General features: G+C 46.9%; 1 protein-coding gene across 1 annotated transcript in view; it reads left to right on the top strand.

The window, feature by feature from the left end:
- AAK1 (AP2 associated kinase 1) overlaps positions 1-17,431 on the top strand; it is a 79,713-nt gene that overhangs the window by 28,573 nt on the left and 33,709 nt on the right. Inside the window, exons 2-6 of the mRNA XM_074164100.1 lie at positions 962-1,080; positions 3,970-4,078; positions 7,550-7,692; positions 12,959-13,080; positions 15,533-15,614. Of these exons, the coding sequence (XP_074020201.1) occupies positions 962-1,080; positions 3,970-4,078; positions 7,550-7,692; positions 12,959-13,080; positions 15,533-15,614 (575 nt within the window). The remainder of the gene's footprint in view (positions 1-961; positions 1,081-3,969; positions 4,079-7,549; positions 7,693-12,958; positions 13,081-15,532; positions 15,615-17,431) is intronic.

The following is a 17,431-nucleotide window of genomic DNA, read 5'->3' as shown; positions in this document are numbered from 1 at the left end:
TGCGGCAGCACCAAATCGTAACTTACTATTGGGCTGGTTCTTTAGAAATCCTTAAGCATAAAAGAAAGACCTGCTGTAATGTAAGGTAGCAGAGAGCAAATGAAGTGCTGTTCGTTGTGACATCAACGCTGTCATTGCGCTTCCCTTTTTACCATTGTGGAGCACTTCTTGGATACATGGAGCCATGCGACTCTGATTTCTGGGACCCAGGTGCCGAACTTCGATGCCTCTATGTACACCTCCAGCCTCAAGCAGCTTCCTATTTCTGACCAGGACTAGAAATGTAAACCCCATGTATTTTGATGCATTGCTAACAGAGATCTTTCATCTTCAACAAGTCAAGTATGTTCTGGGAGTCCTGACTTTACAAACAGCAATGACCACAAAGTGAATTGTAGTGGGATTTTTTTTCCTCTTGTTCCATCCTTTTTTTTGAAAGCACTAACATCAAACCATGTGTGGGAGATGGGTTTCTTCTGCTGCTTCTTGGACAAATCAGCTTTGCAATGTAACTTAGATGCTTCAAAAGTTGGGAAGCTTTCTAAGTTTAGGTCTCTGGTAATTCAGTGGATGTTCTGTAGCTCTTATTTCTGTCCAAGGCAGCGTTGCTGTTCATACTTCAGCTTTCTTCTTCATAACAGAAATTTGTGGAACAACAAAGGACTGTCTGGCAGGGCAAGTAACCCGTGTAATTGCTTGGTTTTGTGGAGACATTAAATGTTAACTTTGCTTCTGTTAAGTAAAGATTTGCCCCCTTGGATTCCCTTCAGTTCCCAGAAATAACTGTCCAGGCAGAGTTGGAAGCTCTGAAGCGAAGGACGTGTGAGGGGTGCTCCCACCACGGCTCCATTGGGAGCTACCGAGTGCCCTCCCTCTTCCCACTGTGCTCTTGAAGACTGATGGAGGCAGGGACCGAGAGGTTTATTTGTTAACGAATAGAATGATTTTGTGTCTTCTGCAGGTGGATTTGCGATAGTGTTTCTTGTGAGGACTAACAATGGGATGAAATGTGCTCTGAAGCGTATGTACGTCAATAATGAGTACGACTTGCAAGTCTGCAAAAGAGAAATCCAGATCATGGTAAGTCACCGCTTTGTACTGGGGCCCCAGACTGGGAGTGGAATGGTGCGAGAGCCCGGTCACCTACTGCCTGTGATCTGTGTAGCATCGTGTTGCGAACTGTGGGTTTTCTTAGCAAAACTGTCTATCTTTTGGAAATGCCTAACTCCTGGAGTTACGCTGTGTGAATATCTCCTATTGAATTATTTATAATTTAAATGGTTTCTGTGGACAAGACAAACACGGGGGCTGAAAAAGCAGAGAGGGGTCTCAGGAAAATGAGAGGAGAAAAAAAATTCCTATGTCAACCCCATGACTTAATGGGAAAAGGAAGAGCTGAAGAGGTGAGTGTGGTTGGGGGTGTTTGACTTCATGGCGTAACAACCTGCAGTTCAGGGCTGAAGTCTTCTGCCTTTTAGACCCCATCAGAAAAGGCTGGTGATTCTGATATAACTGTCTCTGAACTCAAATCAGTGCATGAATGGCAGACCTCCATCTTGAGATGATGTTGTATCACAACAGCTTCTAATCTTTTGCATTGGGATGAAGGTTCACAGAATCACGGAATTGTCAGAGTTGGAAGGGACCTCTAGAGATCATCCAGTCCAACCCCCCTGCTAAAGCAGGGTTGCCCAGAGCACATCACTCAGGACTGCATCCAGGTGGGGCTTGAAAATCTCCAGAGAAGGGGACTCCACACCCTCCCTGGGCAGCCTGTTCCAGGGCTCTGGCACCCTCACCGGAAAGAAGTTTTTCCTCATATTTGAATGGAACTTCCCATGTTCCAGCTTGTGCCCGTTGCCCCTCGTCCTCTCACTGGCAACCACTGAAAAGAGTCCGGCTCCATCCTCCTTCAACCCACCCTTTAGGTACTTGTAAACATAGATAAGGTCTCCCCTCAGCCTTCCCTTCTCCAGACTAAAGAGTCCCAGCTCTCTCAGCCTTTTCTCATAAGGGAGATGCTCCAATCCCTCAATCATCTTTGTTGCCCTTCGCTGGACTCTCTCCAGTAGTTCCCTGCCTGTCTTGAACTGGGGAGCCCAGAACTGGATGCAGTATTCCAGTTGTGGCCTCACCAGTGCAGAGTAGAGGGGGAGAATGACCTCCCTCGACCTACTGGCCACACTCTTCCCTATGCAGCCCAGGATCCCGTTGGCCCTCTTGGCAACACGGGCACATTGCTGGCTCATGGATAGTTTACTATCTACTAGGACCCCCAGATCCTTCTCCTCGGAACTGCTTTCCAGCAGGTCCACCCCTAACCTGTATTGGTGTCTGGCATTTTTCCTCCCCAGGTGCAGGACCCTACGCTTGCCCTTATTGAACCTCATTAGGTTCTTCTCTGCCCAGCTCTCCAGCCTGTCCAGGTTGTCTCTGTGTTGCTGTGGTTGATAAATTAAAAACGGTATTTGTAGGGCAGTTATTTCCTGGGCTTTCGAAACAGGCAAGTGTTTACAGTAAGCCCCAGGATGTTTCTCTAGAATATTGGATACAAGGAGTTATGTGATAGCTATTTTTAATAGTGGTTTTAAACTTGGTGTCTCTAAAAAAGAAAAAAAAAAAATTAAAAATTGAGATGATCCAAATAGATTTGCTTAGTGTTGCTTGGAGCCTGGTGAAGGTGGAAAGTGCCACTTTTGAAGTTGTATTGAAAGATATTGATGAATATTTAGAGCAACTGTGAGGTGAGAAAGAAAATATAAAATCCTCATTCTGCTAATTTACAACACGAGGTACAGGTGTGGGGTAGGTGATCTTCATATGAGAAGCTCTTACCTGTAGCAATTCTGAGTGTGTTTTTTTTGAAGAAGCTTTTAATTAGGTTAATACCTTTAAAGTAAACTTCTGGAGTTTGTGTGATAGCGCAGCGAAGCTTTTGGGCATGCTTTGTCATCGCCGTAGCTAATGCTACATGGGAAAAGCTGAGATCAGATCTTACATCAAAGGTTTTAGCTGTGCTCACCAAGCTTGTTTACTTGGGTTTTACTTGCCAGCGCTTTCCATTGTCCCCGTGGCTTTGGTGCCTCCTTGAAACGTGTGGCTGACCTGGAAAGTGAGAGTGAGAACTTTCCTTCTTACTCAGCAGGTCCACTTGCTCCTGGACTGAATCCTATCAGAAGCACAAATCTCTGTCTTGAAGAACCAGTATGTCCCTAAAAGGAAATACTTTATTCTTTCCCAGCTTTTGTGCGATAAAGAAGTACGCTTCACTGCACTGTTTGCAACCCTACAACGTTACAGCAGAATCTTGATTTCTTTTACTGGTGAAGCTGAACATCGCACTGGACTGGCTGTCACGCGTGGGAGTGTGTGTGAAGCTGCAGTCCCAAAGAAATTACTTTTCCCTGCAGGTTTAGCACGTGTCATGGATAAGTCATTGATATGAGAATTTGTGCTTTAATCCATCAAGTTACTTAAAATAAGATACTTCTAAAAACAAGGTTAAAATTTATTTTATTATCTTAGTGGGTGTTTTTGAGCATCCAAAGATTTGAGATACTGTTTGCCAGTGGAAGAGTGGAAGGAGAGGATAAGAGTCAGCACAACACGTACTGTGCATGGCCACCACAAACCATCTGCCTTCTCTCCTCTACATAAAGGAGAAGCAGCTCCAGGGAGCTTGGCCTGGGCCATCTAGGGGAACATCAAAAACCTGGCCTGATCCCTAAACAAGTTAATTCATCAGGTTGGCTGTTTTTCTGCTGTTTGTCTCAAATCCTTCTGGAAGGAAAGCGGGTAGAGACAGATCTCAGGTTTGTTCAGGTTTTGTGTGACGATTAATCCGAAGTGACAGAAGCTTGTGCCTAGACAGGAGAAGAACTAGGAAAGCTGTTCACTGTAGAGGAACCGGATTAAAGTGTTGCTTACTCTATATGCCTGGTTTATGCTTTGAATTTATTTATCTTACAGCGGGATCTCTCTGGCCACAAGAACATTGTTGGATACATCGATTCCAGTATAAACTCAGTGAGCAGCGGTGACGTCTGGGAAGTGCTGATACTAATGGACTTCTGTCGAGGTGAGTGTGGGCTCAACATATTGGTCCTTTGTGGATTTGTCCAGTTTTGGTACTTACAGGAAACTTGCACAACATCTTCCTTTAAAAAACCCAAACCTGCTCCTACACCTGGCGCTTCCTTGGCTACCAAGGAACCATTCTGAGCAAAGCAAAGCCAAAACTAGGTGTGGAGAAGTGGATCATAGAATCACAGAATGGTTTGGGTTGGAAGGGACCTTAAAGCCCCTCCGGTGCCACCCCCTGCCCTGGGCAGGGACACCTCCCACCACACCAGGTTGCTCCAAGCCCCCTCCAACCTGGCCTTGAACCCCTGCAGGGATGGGGCAGCCACAGCTTCTCTGGGCAACCTGGGCCAGGCTCTCACCACCCTCACAGCAAAGAACTTCTTCCCCACATCTCAGCTCCATCTCCCCTCTTTCAGTGGCAAACCCTTCCCCCTCCTCCTAGGGCTCCCCTCCCTGATCCAGAGTCCCTCCCCAGCTTTCCTGGAGCCCCTTGAGGGACTGGAAGGGGCTCCGAGGTCTCCCCGGAGCCTTCTCTTCCTCACAGCCCTTGGATCATCTTTGTAGCCTCCTCTGGACCTGTTCCAACAGGTCCATGTCCTTCTGATGCTGTGGATGGTATGTAAGGCTACGTTGACCCTGTTAATGGGACTGGTACCACCTTTACCCCTGCCCACGGTGGTTCTAGACCCTTTCTGTTGTGAAGGAGAATGCTTACTGCTGTTTTCTGCAGGCTGGTCTGCACAAGAAGTGGCTCTTCTAAAGCTGCCAGGCTGTGGAATGAAATTCTTCTTCACTTTATGTCACATTGCAAGCTTTTTCCACTTCAGCCTGATTTAGGATTGTTCTGGAAGAAGCTCAAAATGGATAATGTGAAGCCAAAAAGTATTCCTTTTACCTCTGACCTTTTTGCTTGGCTGTCTCTAGCCAGTCAGGTTCTTCCAGGCTTTTCCAGCTGTTCCAAACCTTTGATCTCTTGTGGCTGGGACGTGGTATTTGGAAAACGATGCATGTGCTGTGCTCAGATGCCTCTCACAGGAATAGTGTTAAGTGAAAATAATGTTTTGGCCAGGTGACTTCAGAAGTCTTGGCTGTTTCGGATGGTGGCAGCTGATGGAAATGGGTATTGGGACTGTTGGGCTTTTAAGTGGAGCCAGGTGCGTTGTAGCAAGATGCTAAACGTTTACGGTACGGCTTTCTGTTGTGCCGTGCCCTCTTTGCTGCTCTGTATTGATGCAGGAATCTTGTCTGGCTTGTGCTGGGTTTGTTTGCTGGGAAAAGGAAGAACCCTACGTGTAGTTTTGTTGAAGGAATCATTACGTAAGCTCTCTGTAAGCTTAAACCTAAATATCACAAGGAGTGTTGTGAGAAACAGGCCTGGCAGCACTAGTCAATCCCTGCTCCGTGTTGCAGACCCCACTGCGGAGGGAAGAGCGAACCGTAGCAATTCAGGAAGCCCTCCCTCCGGCTGCGTGAGCCTCCCCTCTGGGCCAGGCTTTGGGCTGATGAAGTAAAATCCATCTTTCTAAGGTGTTTCCTTCCATCTGAAAGGAGGAGAGCTGTTAAGGTAGTATTTCTCACATAGCTTGCTTTTGCCAGGTGCTCTGTCTCCGTCTCCATCCTTCAGGGGAAGCAGAGGAATTGCTGTTACGTGCTGGATTTCCCCTTGTTACTTTCCGTTTGTGTCAAACAGTTTCCAAACCAGATCAGTGTGTCTTTGTGTACAGAACTGCACTAGCTTTGAGTGTGAAATGTTCACAGCTGCGCTATTTATTGAGCTGAACTTTTCTTTTGTAGCATGAAAATGAAGGTTTCTGATGCTCGTGAAGTGACACAGTTTTGCTTTGCCACAGGTTCAGAAAGATTTTTCTCGGTGTGTGTAGGGTGTTTTGACAGGGGGGAAGAACCGCTGTGTGGATTGTTTTGGAAAGGCCTTGACAGCAGCAAAACCTCAAAGCTGGGGCAAATTCAGGACTCATTAATGAAAACCTGCTTTTTTTTGTCTGGAGTTCCCCTTGTTACAGATGGATTTTTAATTTTTTTGCCAGTCTGGCTTTAGCCGTGCCACTTAGTAGTGTATGGGGTTTTTGAGTGTCTCCGTTTCTCCCTCCTCTTGCTTACACATGGCAAACTATTTTGTGGACTGTGAATGCCACAAATTCAGACTTTTCTTCCTCTAGTCTGCCAAAAATGTCTTATTTTGAAGAAGAAAAAGATGTGCCTCGGTCAGAATTGCATTTGAGTGGGGACACAGCCAGGTGAATGTGGGCCTTAGAAGCAAACTTGCTGCTCTTGAAGTGCTGTTCAAAGACAAGCCGAGACGAAACGCCTGCCGGCAGATACGCAACCCCCCCTGGGATTTAGGCGAGGAAATGAGAATGAAACAAGATGAGTAAGCTGATTGCAAACGCCTCTGGCGAGGGCTTGGTGCGAATTTTGAATTTGAACTCGTGAACTCCCTGTGCGCTGGCTGTGCAGCCACAGTTTGATGGGGAGCAGACTGAGGCAAACTGGGAGGGGTGGCTGACACACCAGGAGAATGTGCTGCCATCCAGCGAGACCTGGACAGGCTGGAGAGTTGGGCAGAGAGGAACCTGATGAAATTCAGCAAGGGCAAGTGTAGGGTGCTGCCCCTGGGGAGGAATAACCCCCTGGACCAGTACAGGCTGGGGGTGACCTGCTGGAGAGCAGCTCTGAGGAGAAAGACCCGAGAGTCCTGGTGGACAACAGGATGCCCATGAGCCAGCAATGTGCCCTTGTGGCCAGGAGGGCCAATGGCATCCTGGGGGGCATCAAGAAGAGTGTGACCAGCAGGTGGAGGGAGGTCATCCTCCCCCTCTGCTCTGCCCTCATGAGGCCCCATCTGGAGTCCTGGGTCCAGTTCTGGGCTCCCCAGTTCCAGAAGGACAGGGAACTGCTGGAGAGGGTCCAGCAGAGGGCTACAGAGATGATGAGGGGCCTGGAACACCTCTCTCACGAGGAAAGGCTGAGGGACTTGAGTCTTTTTAGTCTGGAGAAGAGAAGGCTGAGGGGGGATCTGATCAATGCCTATAAATACTTCAAGGGTGGGTGTCAGGAGGATGGGGCCAGTCTTTTTTCAGTGGTGCCCAGGGACAGGACAAGAGGAAACAGGCACAAACTTGCATATAAGAAGTTCCACCTAAACATGAGGAGGAACTTCTTTCCTGTGAGGGTGGCAGAGCCCTGGAAGAGGCTGCCCAGAGAGGTGGTGGAGTCTCCTTCTCTGGACACATTCCAAACCCCCCTGGACACGTTCCTGTGGGACCTGCTCTGGGTGGACCTGCTTTGGGAAGGGGGTTGGACTGGGTGATCTCCAGAGGTCCCTTCCAACCCCGTATCATTCTGTGATTCTGTGAAGGCAGGTCCTGTCTGGTAGGACTGGGGCTTAGATCAGGCCAGACCTCATCTTGTGTTCCTGCTCTGATTCTTGGTGCCTGTTTCTCCTCAGGAGGTCAAGTTGTGAACCTCATGAACCAGCGCCTGCAGACGGGTTTCACGGAGAATGAGGTCCTGCAGATCTTCTGCGACACCTGCGAAGCTGTAGCCAGGTTGCATCAGTGTAAAACGCCAATAATCCACAGGGATTTGAAGGTGAGTTGTGGACTTCAGTAGCACAGCAGGGAGTGGGCCTCCTTTACGTGTCTGTTTGCTGCCCACGCCGCGGCAGACAGGCTCTGAATGCCGGTCCTGTGTTTCTGTTGTTAGTAGTTAGGAAAAGTGGGCATAAATACCTCTCTCTATTGGAAGATAAAAAAAGAAATGAGCCTCTCATTGCTGGTTACCATATGTTTACCATCTATAGATCTACTTAAAAAACATAAATGTTTGTGAATAATTCTGTTTTGCACAGGAGATGTGCCAGAACGTATCTGATGAATTATTCACAGTGACTTTCTACCACCTGAAATACTATTGATGTTATAAGGCAGTTCGGAGTAAGCGCACTGTAAACTTGTTTCCTGGATCCACGTTAAAAGGGTCCCTCCAGAGATGTTGGCCTTGGGGCAGGAGTCCTTAGAAGCTTTTGAAACTGGCCTCTAACTCTCTGTTGACCATGAAAGCGCATTGTAAAACCGTGTGTGCTTAGCTGGGAACAGAGCTAGGCCAGCGGGGGGAGCTTTTGAAAAATCCCATGCCTATAATCAAACAAACAAAAAGACGTTCCCTTTCCTCTTGACTAGATTGTAAAATGCCTGAATAATATATTCGGCCAAGAAAGAGGCTCCTGTGTACATTTGAAATTCAGATGTGCTTTGTGGGTCAGGTTCTGTTTTCAGGGCCCTCAGCAGATGTTTGGTTTGTGCCACTGGCCATTGTTTTGTAGGAGCCAACACAATTTTGAGCCAATTGAGCCAACACAATTTTGACCCTACGTGCCAACGAGAGCCAGGTAGTGCAGGGGAAAAAATCCTCAGGGTTTGGTACACTGTACCGTGGGTTTGGTACACTGTACCGTGGGTTTGGTATGCTTTCACGTGTTTTATGGAGTCTTAGAAGTTTGAGGCCTGGACTTAAAGCCGTTAAGGTCCGTGGGAATCACGCAGCAAGAAAGAAAAACTGGGGTGAGAGGATGAGGCTTAGGAACAGGAACCTCTACAACTGATGTTAACCACTGCTGTTACCTTTTTAGATGAATCCCTGGGGTTTTTAGTAAAGAACAAATTCATTGTGTGGCATGTGAATAAATTCTGGGACGTCTGTGCTGGATTAGTGAGTTGATCTTGAGTGTTGCTCTCTACACGGAGCTGCAATTGAAGTGGACTCTCGGGGTGTGATGTCTGGCCGCTCTGCGTGCTTAGATCCATAAAGTTTGCAAGGCCTGGCTCTTGGTTGTTAAGCTCTGCCCGAGGTCAGAGAGTTGGCTCTTCTCTGCTTTGAGACGTGTTTCCCAGTTGAATGTTGTATTATTTCTGTCCAGATGACCTCTGGAGCTCCAGTCACAATTGAAGATCTAAGTACTAACACAGAATTAAGGATTTAGATATGTTTTGACTTTGAGTTCAAATTTAAAAATGCCAAGGGGGAGGTGCAATTCCAGAACAATTCCAAGAGAGATTAAGGTCCAGAAATGTTTTGTGCAAGTCCTGAGTGTCAGAAAAGGCATCCGTGGGGTAGGTGTACTGGTGGGGTGAACATAACCCTGTTGAAGAATGGACAGATGTTGACTTTGCAGACAGCTGCATGGAGACCGGAGGCTTTTTTTTAACCTTCCAGCTCTTTGATGTTGCTCTGATGCTGGAGGTTCCTGCCCAGAGAGCTCTGCCAGCAGAAGGGATCATATGAATAATCTTTTAAGTCCTTTCAGACAAACGCAGCTGGCTAGTCTTCGGCAGCCTGCGGGTGTGATTTTGACTTAACCCGACAGGCTTTGCCTGAAGCAGAACAACCTCCTGTTGGCACAATCTCCAACTGGTGGGAAGTGACCGACAGCTGGGGACAACAGCACCTTTAAGCAGCGTGCCTGTAGGCAAAAGTGGGCATCGGACTGCAAGCGAAGGCCATGAAAAAGATAGCACGTCATCTCTGGGTTGGTTTATTTTTTAAGGTTTTCCTTCCCGATCTGATGGTGCTCAGGAGCTCTCTGTCCCCCTGTGCTTCCAGCAGAACAATGGACCGCACAGGGTGCGATGTGACGTTTCATGTGCTTTGATTGACTGCCCCAAAACTAGGCCTGTATTGATAGTACTTTTTCCTAAAACTTAGGAAGCCCCTCGTGTGCCACCTCTGGCCTGGTTCGGGCCCTGCGGAGGCAGCGTAACCTGCTGGCAGGAGGCTCGCCCTGCGTGGTTATCTTTACTTGTTCTTGCAGGTATTTTCCCCACCCTCAGGGTTCGTAGGCCATTGCTGCTGCAGGGCGTTCCCTAAAAAGTTTATTTTTGGTCTGTTTTCTCTGGAATTAGAACACTTCCTATATCTTTGGCTTAAGCCTTTTAACAGCAAAGAAGAAATGGCGAAATCTTCTTATGGCTACCTGTTCTATTACCCTGGCTGTGAAGTCTCTGCTTCGAAGTTGGAATCTATGCAGAGAAACTGGAACTGCCAGACCCCGGAGCAGCAGGGTTTAGTGAGGTGGAGGGAGGGGGGAAAAAAAAAAAATCTATCTAGGGCTGACGATAACAATTTACACATCTACCCTATACCTAGTGGCAGTTGTTTGCACAACTTCTTTTACGTTTAACCTTGTCTTTCTAGTCTCACGTCCCATAACTCGTGCTGTTCAAAGCACCAGCTTAGAGCCAACTTCGATTTCTGTGGCTCAGAGGTCTCCCGCTTCTACCTGTGATACCTCTGCTAGTCTGAACCCGTCTGGTCCCAGGAGCAGAGGACTGGTTTGCAGAGGAGCGGCTGATTTTTCTTGTAGCAGTCACAGAGCAGGATACAGCAAAATACTATGTCAGTCAACCCAGAGGATGTTGTTGATCAAGACATCTTTCTCCTTCCCTTTCACTATTTTCTGAAATAACCAAGAAGCTTGTGCTCTCATGTTAAGGATTTGGTTTCTTCTGCTGTCATTTTAGCAGGAGTCCTCCTAGCGTTGCACTTCTCTGTGCTGTGATAAGACACGTTGTGCTGCTATCTCTCTGCCTTTCATCACCCTTCCTTGTAATACCGAGTCTTGCCCTGATGCCACCAACAAGCCTTTGCGTGGAATTTGGATGGCTCTGTGTTCGGAGGGCGATACATCAAATTGTCCTCTAATGTTAAACCCTTGTATCCACCCTATTAAGAATATGCCTGTGCCAAAATCGGTTCGTTCTCTTAGATGTCACAATGCATTCGTTTCTTTGCTATGAAATGCTGTACAAGTTTTCTGAAGTAAATGGTGAATGTTGTCAGGGGAGGAGGGGAAGCTGAAAGGTCTCTGAAGAGCCCTGGAGGTGTTGGAAAGCGGGCAGAAAGTGTGCCTTGGTCCTGCCTCCCTCCCAAATCACTACCTGAACTTAAAAATACCGGCCTTGGACGCTGTTGCTGTCACAAGAGGATAATGTGTGTTGATTTTGCTAATTAAAGCCTTATTCCTTATCCCTCAATATGTCTGTGCAGTGTTTTTACCATTTAAGCTTTTAGCAGAAAAAGGCATTTGTTTTGGAGAGCAGAGACAGAAGCTTAGCTACGTTCTGTAACCCAATTTAAGGCAACTCAGAGTTTCCCTTAAAGGTTTTTGGTTGGGGTCTGTATGTGACTGAGTGTTGGCCACGTCAGAGACCGTGAGCGCTCAGCAGGGCAGGAGACTGGAGTTCAGCTTTCCCAGTGTTTGAGTGGAAGAAGGCACCTCCATACTCTTTTAAAAAGACAGTGTCCTCTGGCCTGGCAGTCGGCAGCAGTAATTCCGGTGCTTTGGTTTGCTGTTTGGTTGGGTTTTTTTCTTCTTTTTTTTTTTCCTGCAAGTTACTGCACACGCCTGCTTGCTGGACAGTCCGGTGCTGATGTTTAACAAAACTTGCAGGATGTTTCAGTGATAAGTCACATCAGACTTCTCAGCCAGATAAAGTAGAAGGATTCTTCTGGAAACGTTTGATGAGTATTTGCAGGGAATAGGGAATAATGCTGTCAGTGTTGATCCGTGAGGGAGAACATCTGTGTGCAATGCTTTATTCAAAGCAGATGGGTAGCAGAGGGGGAAGGGGTGGTGTTTAACCCTTGGTTTCAAGCCAGCATTTCCCCCCTCAGCTGCTCTAATTTGGCTGGTTTATGATGCTTAAAATGCTGACTCCTTTTTTTCATTCCTTCTTGTAAAAATCATCCTCGATGGGGAGATCTACTTCCAAAAGGTTTTGTTAGCAAATGCTTATGTGGTGATTTTTTTTTTTAAATATATGAGCAGTATGTTTTACCTCGTTATTGTATCTGAGCATTTGACATTGAAGATAAATACATTTACAATTGGGTGCATTCCCTTGAGAGAACATGCTGTTAATGCCACTGGACAGGTGAGGAACTGGAATACAGGGATGCTCTGCCAAAGCAAAAAACTGAACCCAGGTTTTCCCACATCTTATATCGGTGGTGTACCATTTAAATAGTTTTTGTAAGTAGACATAAGCTAGATTTTTGTTAATGCATGATTAAGTGTGAGTATTTAGGTGAAAGGCAGTGATTCTGCTCATTTTATTTATATTTTTTTTCATCTATCCCAGGTGTGTGTTTGGGCATTTGTTTCAGTTCTCTGATTCAAGCTACCAAATAATATTTGAAAGAAAGGGATCGTCATCTCAGCAGCCTGGAGGAACCTCTGCTGATAGAACCACTGTTTAGGGGGTACAGGGTACCCAAATATTCTGATAACAGGCAACTGAAGCGTGAGCGTAAGCTGAGGCTTGTTTGAATGAGACCCCAAGTGACAGGTAAAATGCAGGCAAAGAACTGGAGATGTATTACAATTTCATCAAGTATAGAAGCACGTGTGCTGTCGTCAGTTTGCTGCCTCTCTGCCCCACCAGACAGCGAGGGGTTATAGCCCTTCATAAAGCTGTGGGCAGCTTGTATCAGCTGTCCCAAATTCAGCTGCCAGACCGTCAGTCAGAGCAGCTCAGGGAGGTTGAGCACTAAGGACACCGGGACACAGTTCTTGTCCTGAAGCACACAGTAGCCTTAGTAGAGGCAAGGTGATGTGCTTGCAGGAGGAGGAAGGGGAGGCAGCAGGATGGAAGGCAACGTTACATCTACACTTCCACGATTTGACTTCTATTTTAGGAGACGTGACAAGAGTTTTGATGCGTATTTTCTTTGCTGTCATGTTACACTTTTATGTCAGATGTGCCTTATATGTCTTCAGGCACTAAAACCCCTGGCTCATCTAAAGAAAACAAATGTTTCTTTGTCTGAGTGATTCTGTATTTGTCTGTGATGCTTGTAGGTTGAAAACATCCTGCTGCACGACCGTGGACACTATGTCCTGTGTGACTTTGGAAGTGCTACTAACAAATTCCAGAACCCTCAGACAGAAGGGGTGAATGCAGTAGAGGAGGAGATCAAAAAGTAAGTGTGCTTTTCCTTTTCAACTTGGACACAGTATGTATTTGAAGGATAATTTTTTCTTGTATTGGGACTAAATTTTCCTCAGGCCTGTTGCAGCAGATTGGGTGCTGCTGCATAGAAGTGTCTGCTGCAGGTAAATAAGCGTCTGGGGAAAGGTGAAACAATAAATCGAGCTTGATGTAATTGCTCTGGACCTGAAAGACGGAGTGTATTAATGCAGAGAAGTTGCCCACCTTGCTGAGGTAGGGACGTGCTGTGTTATGTATGGGGTCAGTCTGTCTCCGTCCCTCATCTCTCTTGGCTTCCTTGCACTGCAATACAGCAGATGACAGCCCCTGTCCTCCACGAGCCACTTGTCATAAATCCTTGCAGTGACTAAGGGAATGCATGGCCTAACTTCTCAGCTCTTCACAGAAAACGTAAGGACCTTGAGGTGTTTAATGGCTCCTTCTCCTCCTCTGTGCATGATCAGCTACAGTGGTAGCAACGAGGTGCACCTTGATGCTTTTACAGAGGGAACTTAGCTGGCAGTTCTGCTGGAGCGTGTCCAGAGGAGGGCACCGGAGCTGGTGAGGGGTCTGGAGCACAAGTCTTGTGAGGAGCAGCTGAGGGAGCTGGGGGTGTTCAGCCTGGAGAAAAGGAGGCTGAGGGGAGACCTTCTCGCTCTCTCCAACTCCCTGAAAGGAGGGTGTAGCCAGGGGGGGTTGGTCTCTTCTCCCAAGGAACAGGCGATGGGACAAGAGGAAACGGCCTCAAGTTGCACCAGGGGAGGTTCAGACTGAATATTAGGAAAAATTTTTACACTGAAAGAGTTACTGCACATTGGAATGGGCTGCCCGGGGCAGTGGTTGAGGCACCATCCCTGGAGGTATTTAAAATCTGGGTTGACATAGTGCTTAGAGACATGGTTTAGTGATGGTTTTTATCAGAGTTGGGTTGATGGTTGGACTGGATGATCTTAAAGGTCCCTTCCAACCCAGACAATTCTATGATTCTATGATTCAGTAGGACCTACATCAGGAATGGAGCAGACTCCATGTGCTTGCTCTTGCTGTACTTTTAACAACATCGCTGCTGCAAACTTTCTAGTTCTGTTAATACAATGTTCTGGCTGGAAAACAGCATGTTAGAAATGTGTGCAAAATGCCTCCTCTTTGTTAGGATTCAGTTACACCCGCGTGGACTTCCTAGACTTGTTTGGCTGAAGTTTTTAGCGCGCAGTCCCTTTGGAGTGCCCTATTTGTACACTTATTAACAAGCCTCCAAAAACTTTGCCTTTAGCAATGCTTTCTTTTGCTGAGGGTAAATAGCCCGTGAGGTGCCACAGCAGAAACCACAGACCTACTGATAAGAAATCTTATCATAAGAGTCTCTTAAACTGTACCGCACTTTCCAGTTTTTCTATTTGTAGTCATTTGTTAAAACGAGGCAAATTCTGGCTATAGTTTGAGATATGAAATAACCTTTCCTTTGTTGACAGTGTCTCTGAGCAGGAGTCCTGGTGTAAACTCTATTTATTAGGAGCCACGTATCCAGTTACAATCTTTGTAATACAATTGGCCAAAGCCCCAGCAGTGAGGACGTTGCGGAGGGCATTTGACTACTGACCTTGTTACTGCTCTGAATCCTTGAATATTTCTGTTCTAGTTCTTAAAATGACTGTACTGTTTTGTGAGTAAATTGCTTGCTTTAGAAGGGATCTTGGTTACTTGGGAGGTCATCCTCCCCCTCTGCTCTGCCCTCATGAGGCCCCATCTGGAGCACTGGGTCCAGTTCTGGGCTCCCCAGTTCCAGAAGGACAGGGAACTGCTGGAGAGGGTACAGCAGAGGGCTACAAAGATGATGAGGGGCCTGGAGCATCTCTCTCATGAGGGTGAGGGACTTGGGTCTGTTTAGTCTGGAGAAGAGAAGGCTGAGGGGGGATCTGATCAATGCATATAAATACTTCAAGGGTGGGTGTCAGGAGGATGGGGCCAGTCTTTTTTCAGTGGTGCCCAGTGACAGGACAGGAGGTAACAGGTGCATGCTTGAACATAAGAAGTTCCATCTAAACATGAGGAGGAACTTCTTTCCTGTGAGGGTGGCAGAGCCCTGGAAGAGTCTGCCCAGAGAGGTGGTGGAGTCTCCTTCTCTGGAGACATTCAAACCCCCTCGGACACATTCCTGTGGGACCTGCTCTGGGTGGACCTGCTTTGGGAAGGGGGTTGTACTGGGTGATCTCCAGAGGTCCCTTCCAACCCCATATCATTCTGTGATACTGCTTTGGTTTCACAGGGCAGTTTGCAGTGGGTAGTATTTTATTGTTAGAGGTGTGTAGCTGTTGTCAGAAGATTTTTCCAATAGATTGTCTTCTAAAATGAAGTGGAAAAGAGTGAATTTTGAATTATTTGGAAATGCGATGTTATGAAAATGCATCTGATTTCAAACTCACTGATAGATCTTTCTGCTACAGATACACTACGTTATCGTATAGAGCACCAGAAATGGTCAACCTCTATAGTGGCAAACTTATTACTACAAAAGCAGACATATGGGTACGTATAAAAACCATTTACCATCCTACAACCAGACTGCAGCTTGCTTTCATTACCGTGATGACAAGGGAGCTTTCTGGCCGGGACTAACCTAGTTTCCATAAGAGACTGGGCAGTTTCTGAATAAAGAGTTCCTCTGCTTGACATTTCTGATGAGTTACTGCTGAGCAGGGTGGCTTGGGGATAAAACATGCTTCTTTGCATGCTGCCTCCCATGTGGTTTTAATTTAGAGATGTATGAAATTCCAGGGTTGAACAGTGCAAACCTGTTTTCGTATCTTAACAGTTAAAACAGAAACTTCAGAGTGTTTTGACTTCTTGTGTCCGGGTTGTGTTGCAAGCATGGGAAATCAAAGTTACTGCTCAGAATTCAGTAGAAAATAGATAATAGACTTTCCTGTGGGAACAACAGCGTGCTTGGCCTGGGCAGTGTCACACAGGTCAGGGTAGTCGAACCTGGCCAAAGACCACGCTTTTGCACTGCAGTTTCTAAGGATCGGTGCGATCTTGCCACGCGTCTCATTGAGAGCGAAATGCAACTGCGGTGTAATCCGTTACTGATAACCCGATGGAGGATGGAAGGCTTCCCTTTAGTTGGGACGGAGATGAGAATAGCTCGGCGCTTTTTGTAGCGTAGTGGCAATTCAGCAAATGGGATGTGTTTAAAATGCTAATTCAGAGCATGTTTGTATGGTTTATGAAGCCCTGAGCTAGGAAGTAACAAGGCAGAAACAGTACAAGGAGAGTTTTAATGTATTCTCGATAGCTCCGCATCTGCATATACAAGAGGGAAAATTGCTGGCGTGACATCTGCTGGGAAGAGTCCTCTGTCCTCTGAGCTCCTCGCCGTCAGCAATGCAGAAGCTCCTGTGGGGCTCTCGCATCGCCGGGTTCAGCAGGGGGTTTGCAGAACCGCCCCCCGCCCCGTACCAGTGCCGAGTCACTCGGCTTGGTGTGCCGGACCCGGAGAGAGAAGGTCACAGCTGTAACAGCCTGAAAAGACTCTCAGGGCCTCAAAGGCAGCCAGAGGAGAACCTGGGATTTGCACTCCTTCCCGTGATAATGTGGGAAGGCGGAGACCCGAAGGCTCAAAGGGCACTCTCCTTCCTGGCGTGGAAGGAATTCTGTTCTAGTGGCCGCTGAGCACTTCCCGATGAGCGTGTGGTGGGGTACACAGCGGGGCTCCACTTCAGGGCCTATCGCAGCGCTTGTCCCGCTTGTAACCTCCCTTTCCTCAAAACTCATGGAGGTTATCTTAAACTAGAGTGCAATTTAATTGTGAAATCCTATGGCAAGAGATGTAAGCTGACGATGAGTTGCTTAGGATTAGGAAATGTCTCCCCCTCTCCCCTCTGAGATGGTGGGAGTGTTTCATAATTAGCCCTTTGTGCAAAAATTATATTTTCTTTTGAAATAGATGGTGGTTCTTGCTGTCAAAAGCAGCACGGCACTAGATGGAAGGGTGATATAACCTGGCAGCCTGCAGACTTATTTGTATATCTTTCCCTGGTACATATTTATAACGGTTGAAAGGCTGTTTGAAATTAAGCTTGGAGACAGTTTGGATTTTTTTTGTCAAAATAAATGTATTAAGAATGATAGTTACCGTTTATTCTTGCTATTACTTTCCTTTTTCTTGCCAGTTGTGGAGGAAGCAGGCTTTGCCTGTTAATGATGTGGAGGGTTACGCTGGGTGCAGTAGTATGTGGAGCTGGGGGGGGGTGTGACGATGATACTCACACGACCCCCCAGATTACAGTATCTCAGCGTAAAGAGGGAGAGCTCTTTGTGTGTTTATCTTCCCACAGAGCTGTGCT

Source organism: Numenius arquata, chromosome 26 (genome assembly GCF_964106895.1).
Source record: "Numenius arquata chromosome 26, bNumArq3.hap1.1, whole genome shotgun sequence".
NCBI lineage: Eukaryota > Metazoa > Chordata > Aves > Charadriiformes > Scolopacidae > Numenius > Numenius arquata.
Note: the sequence above shows the minus strand (reverse complement) of the source record. Positions and strands in the feature narration are given on the sequence as shown.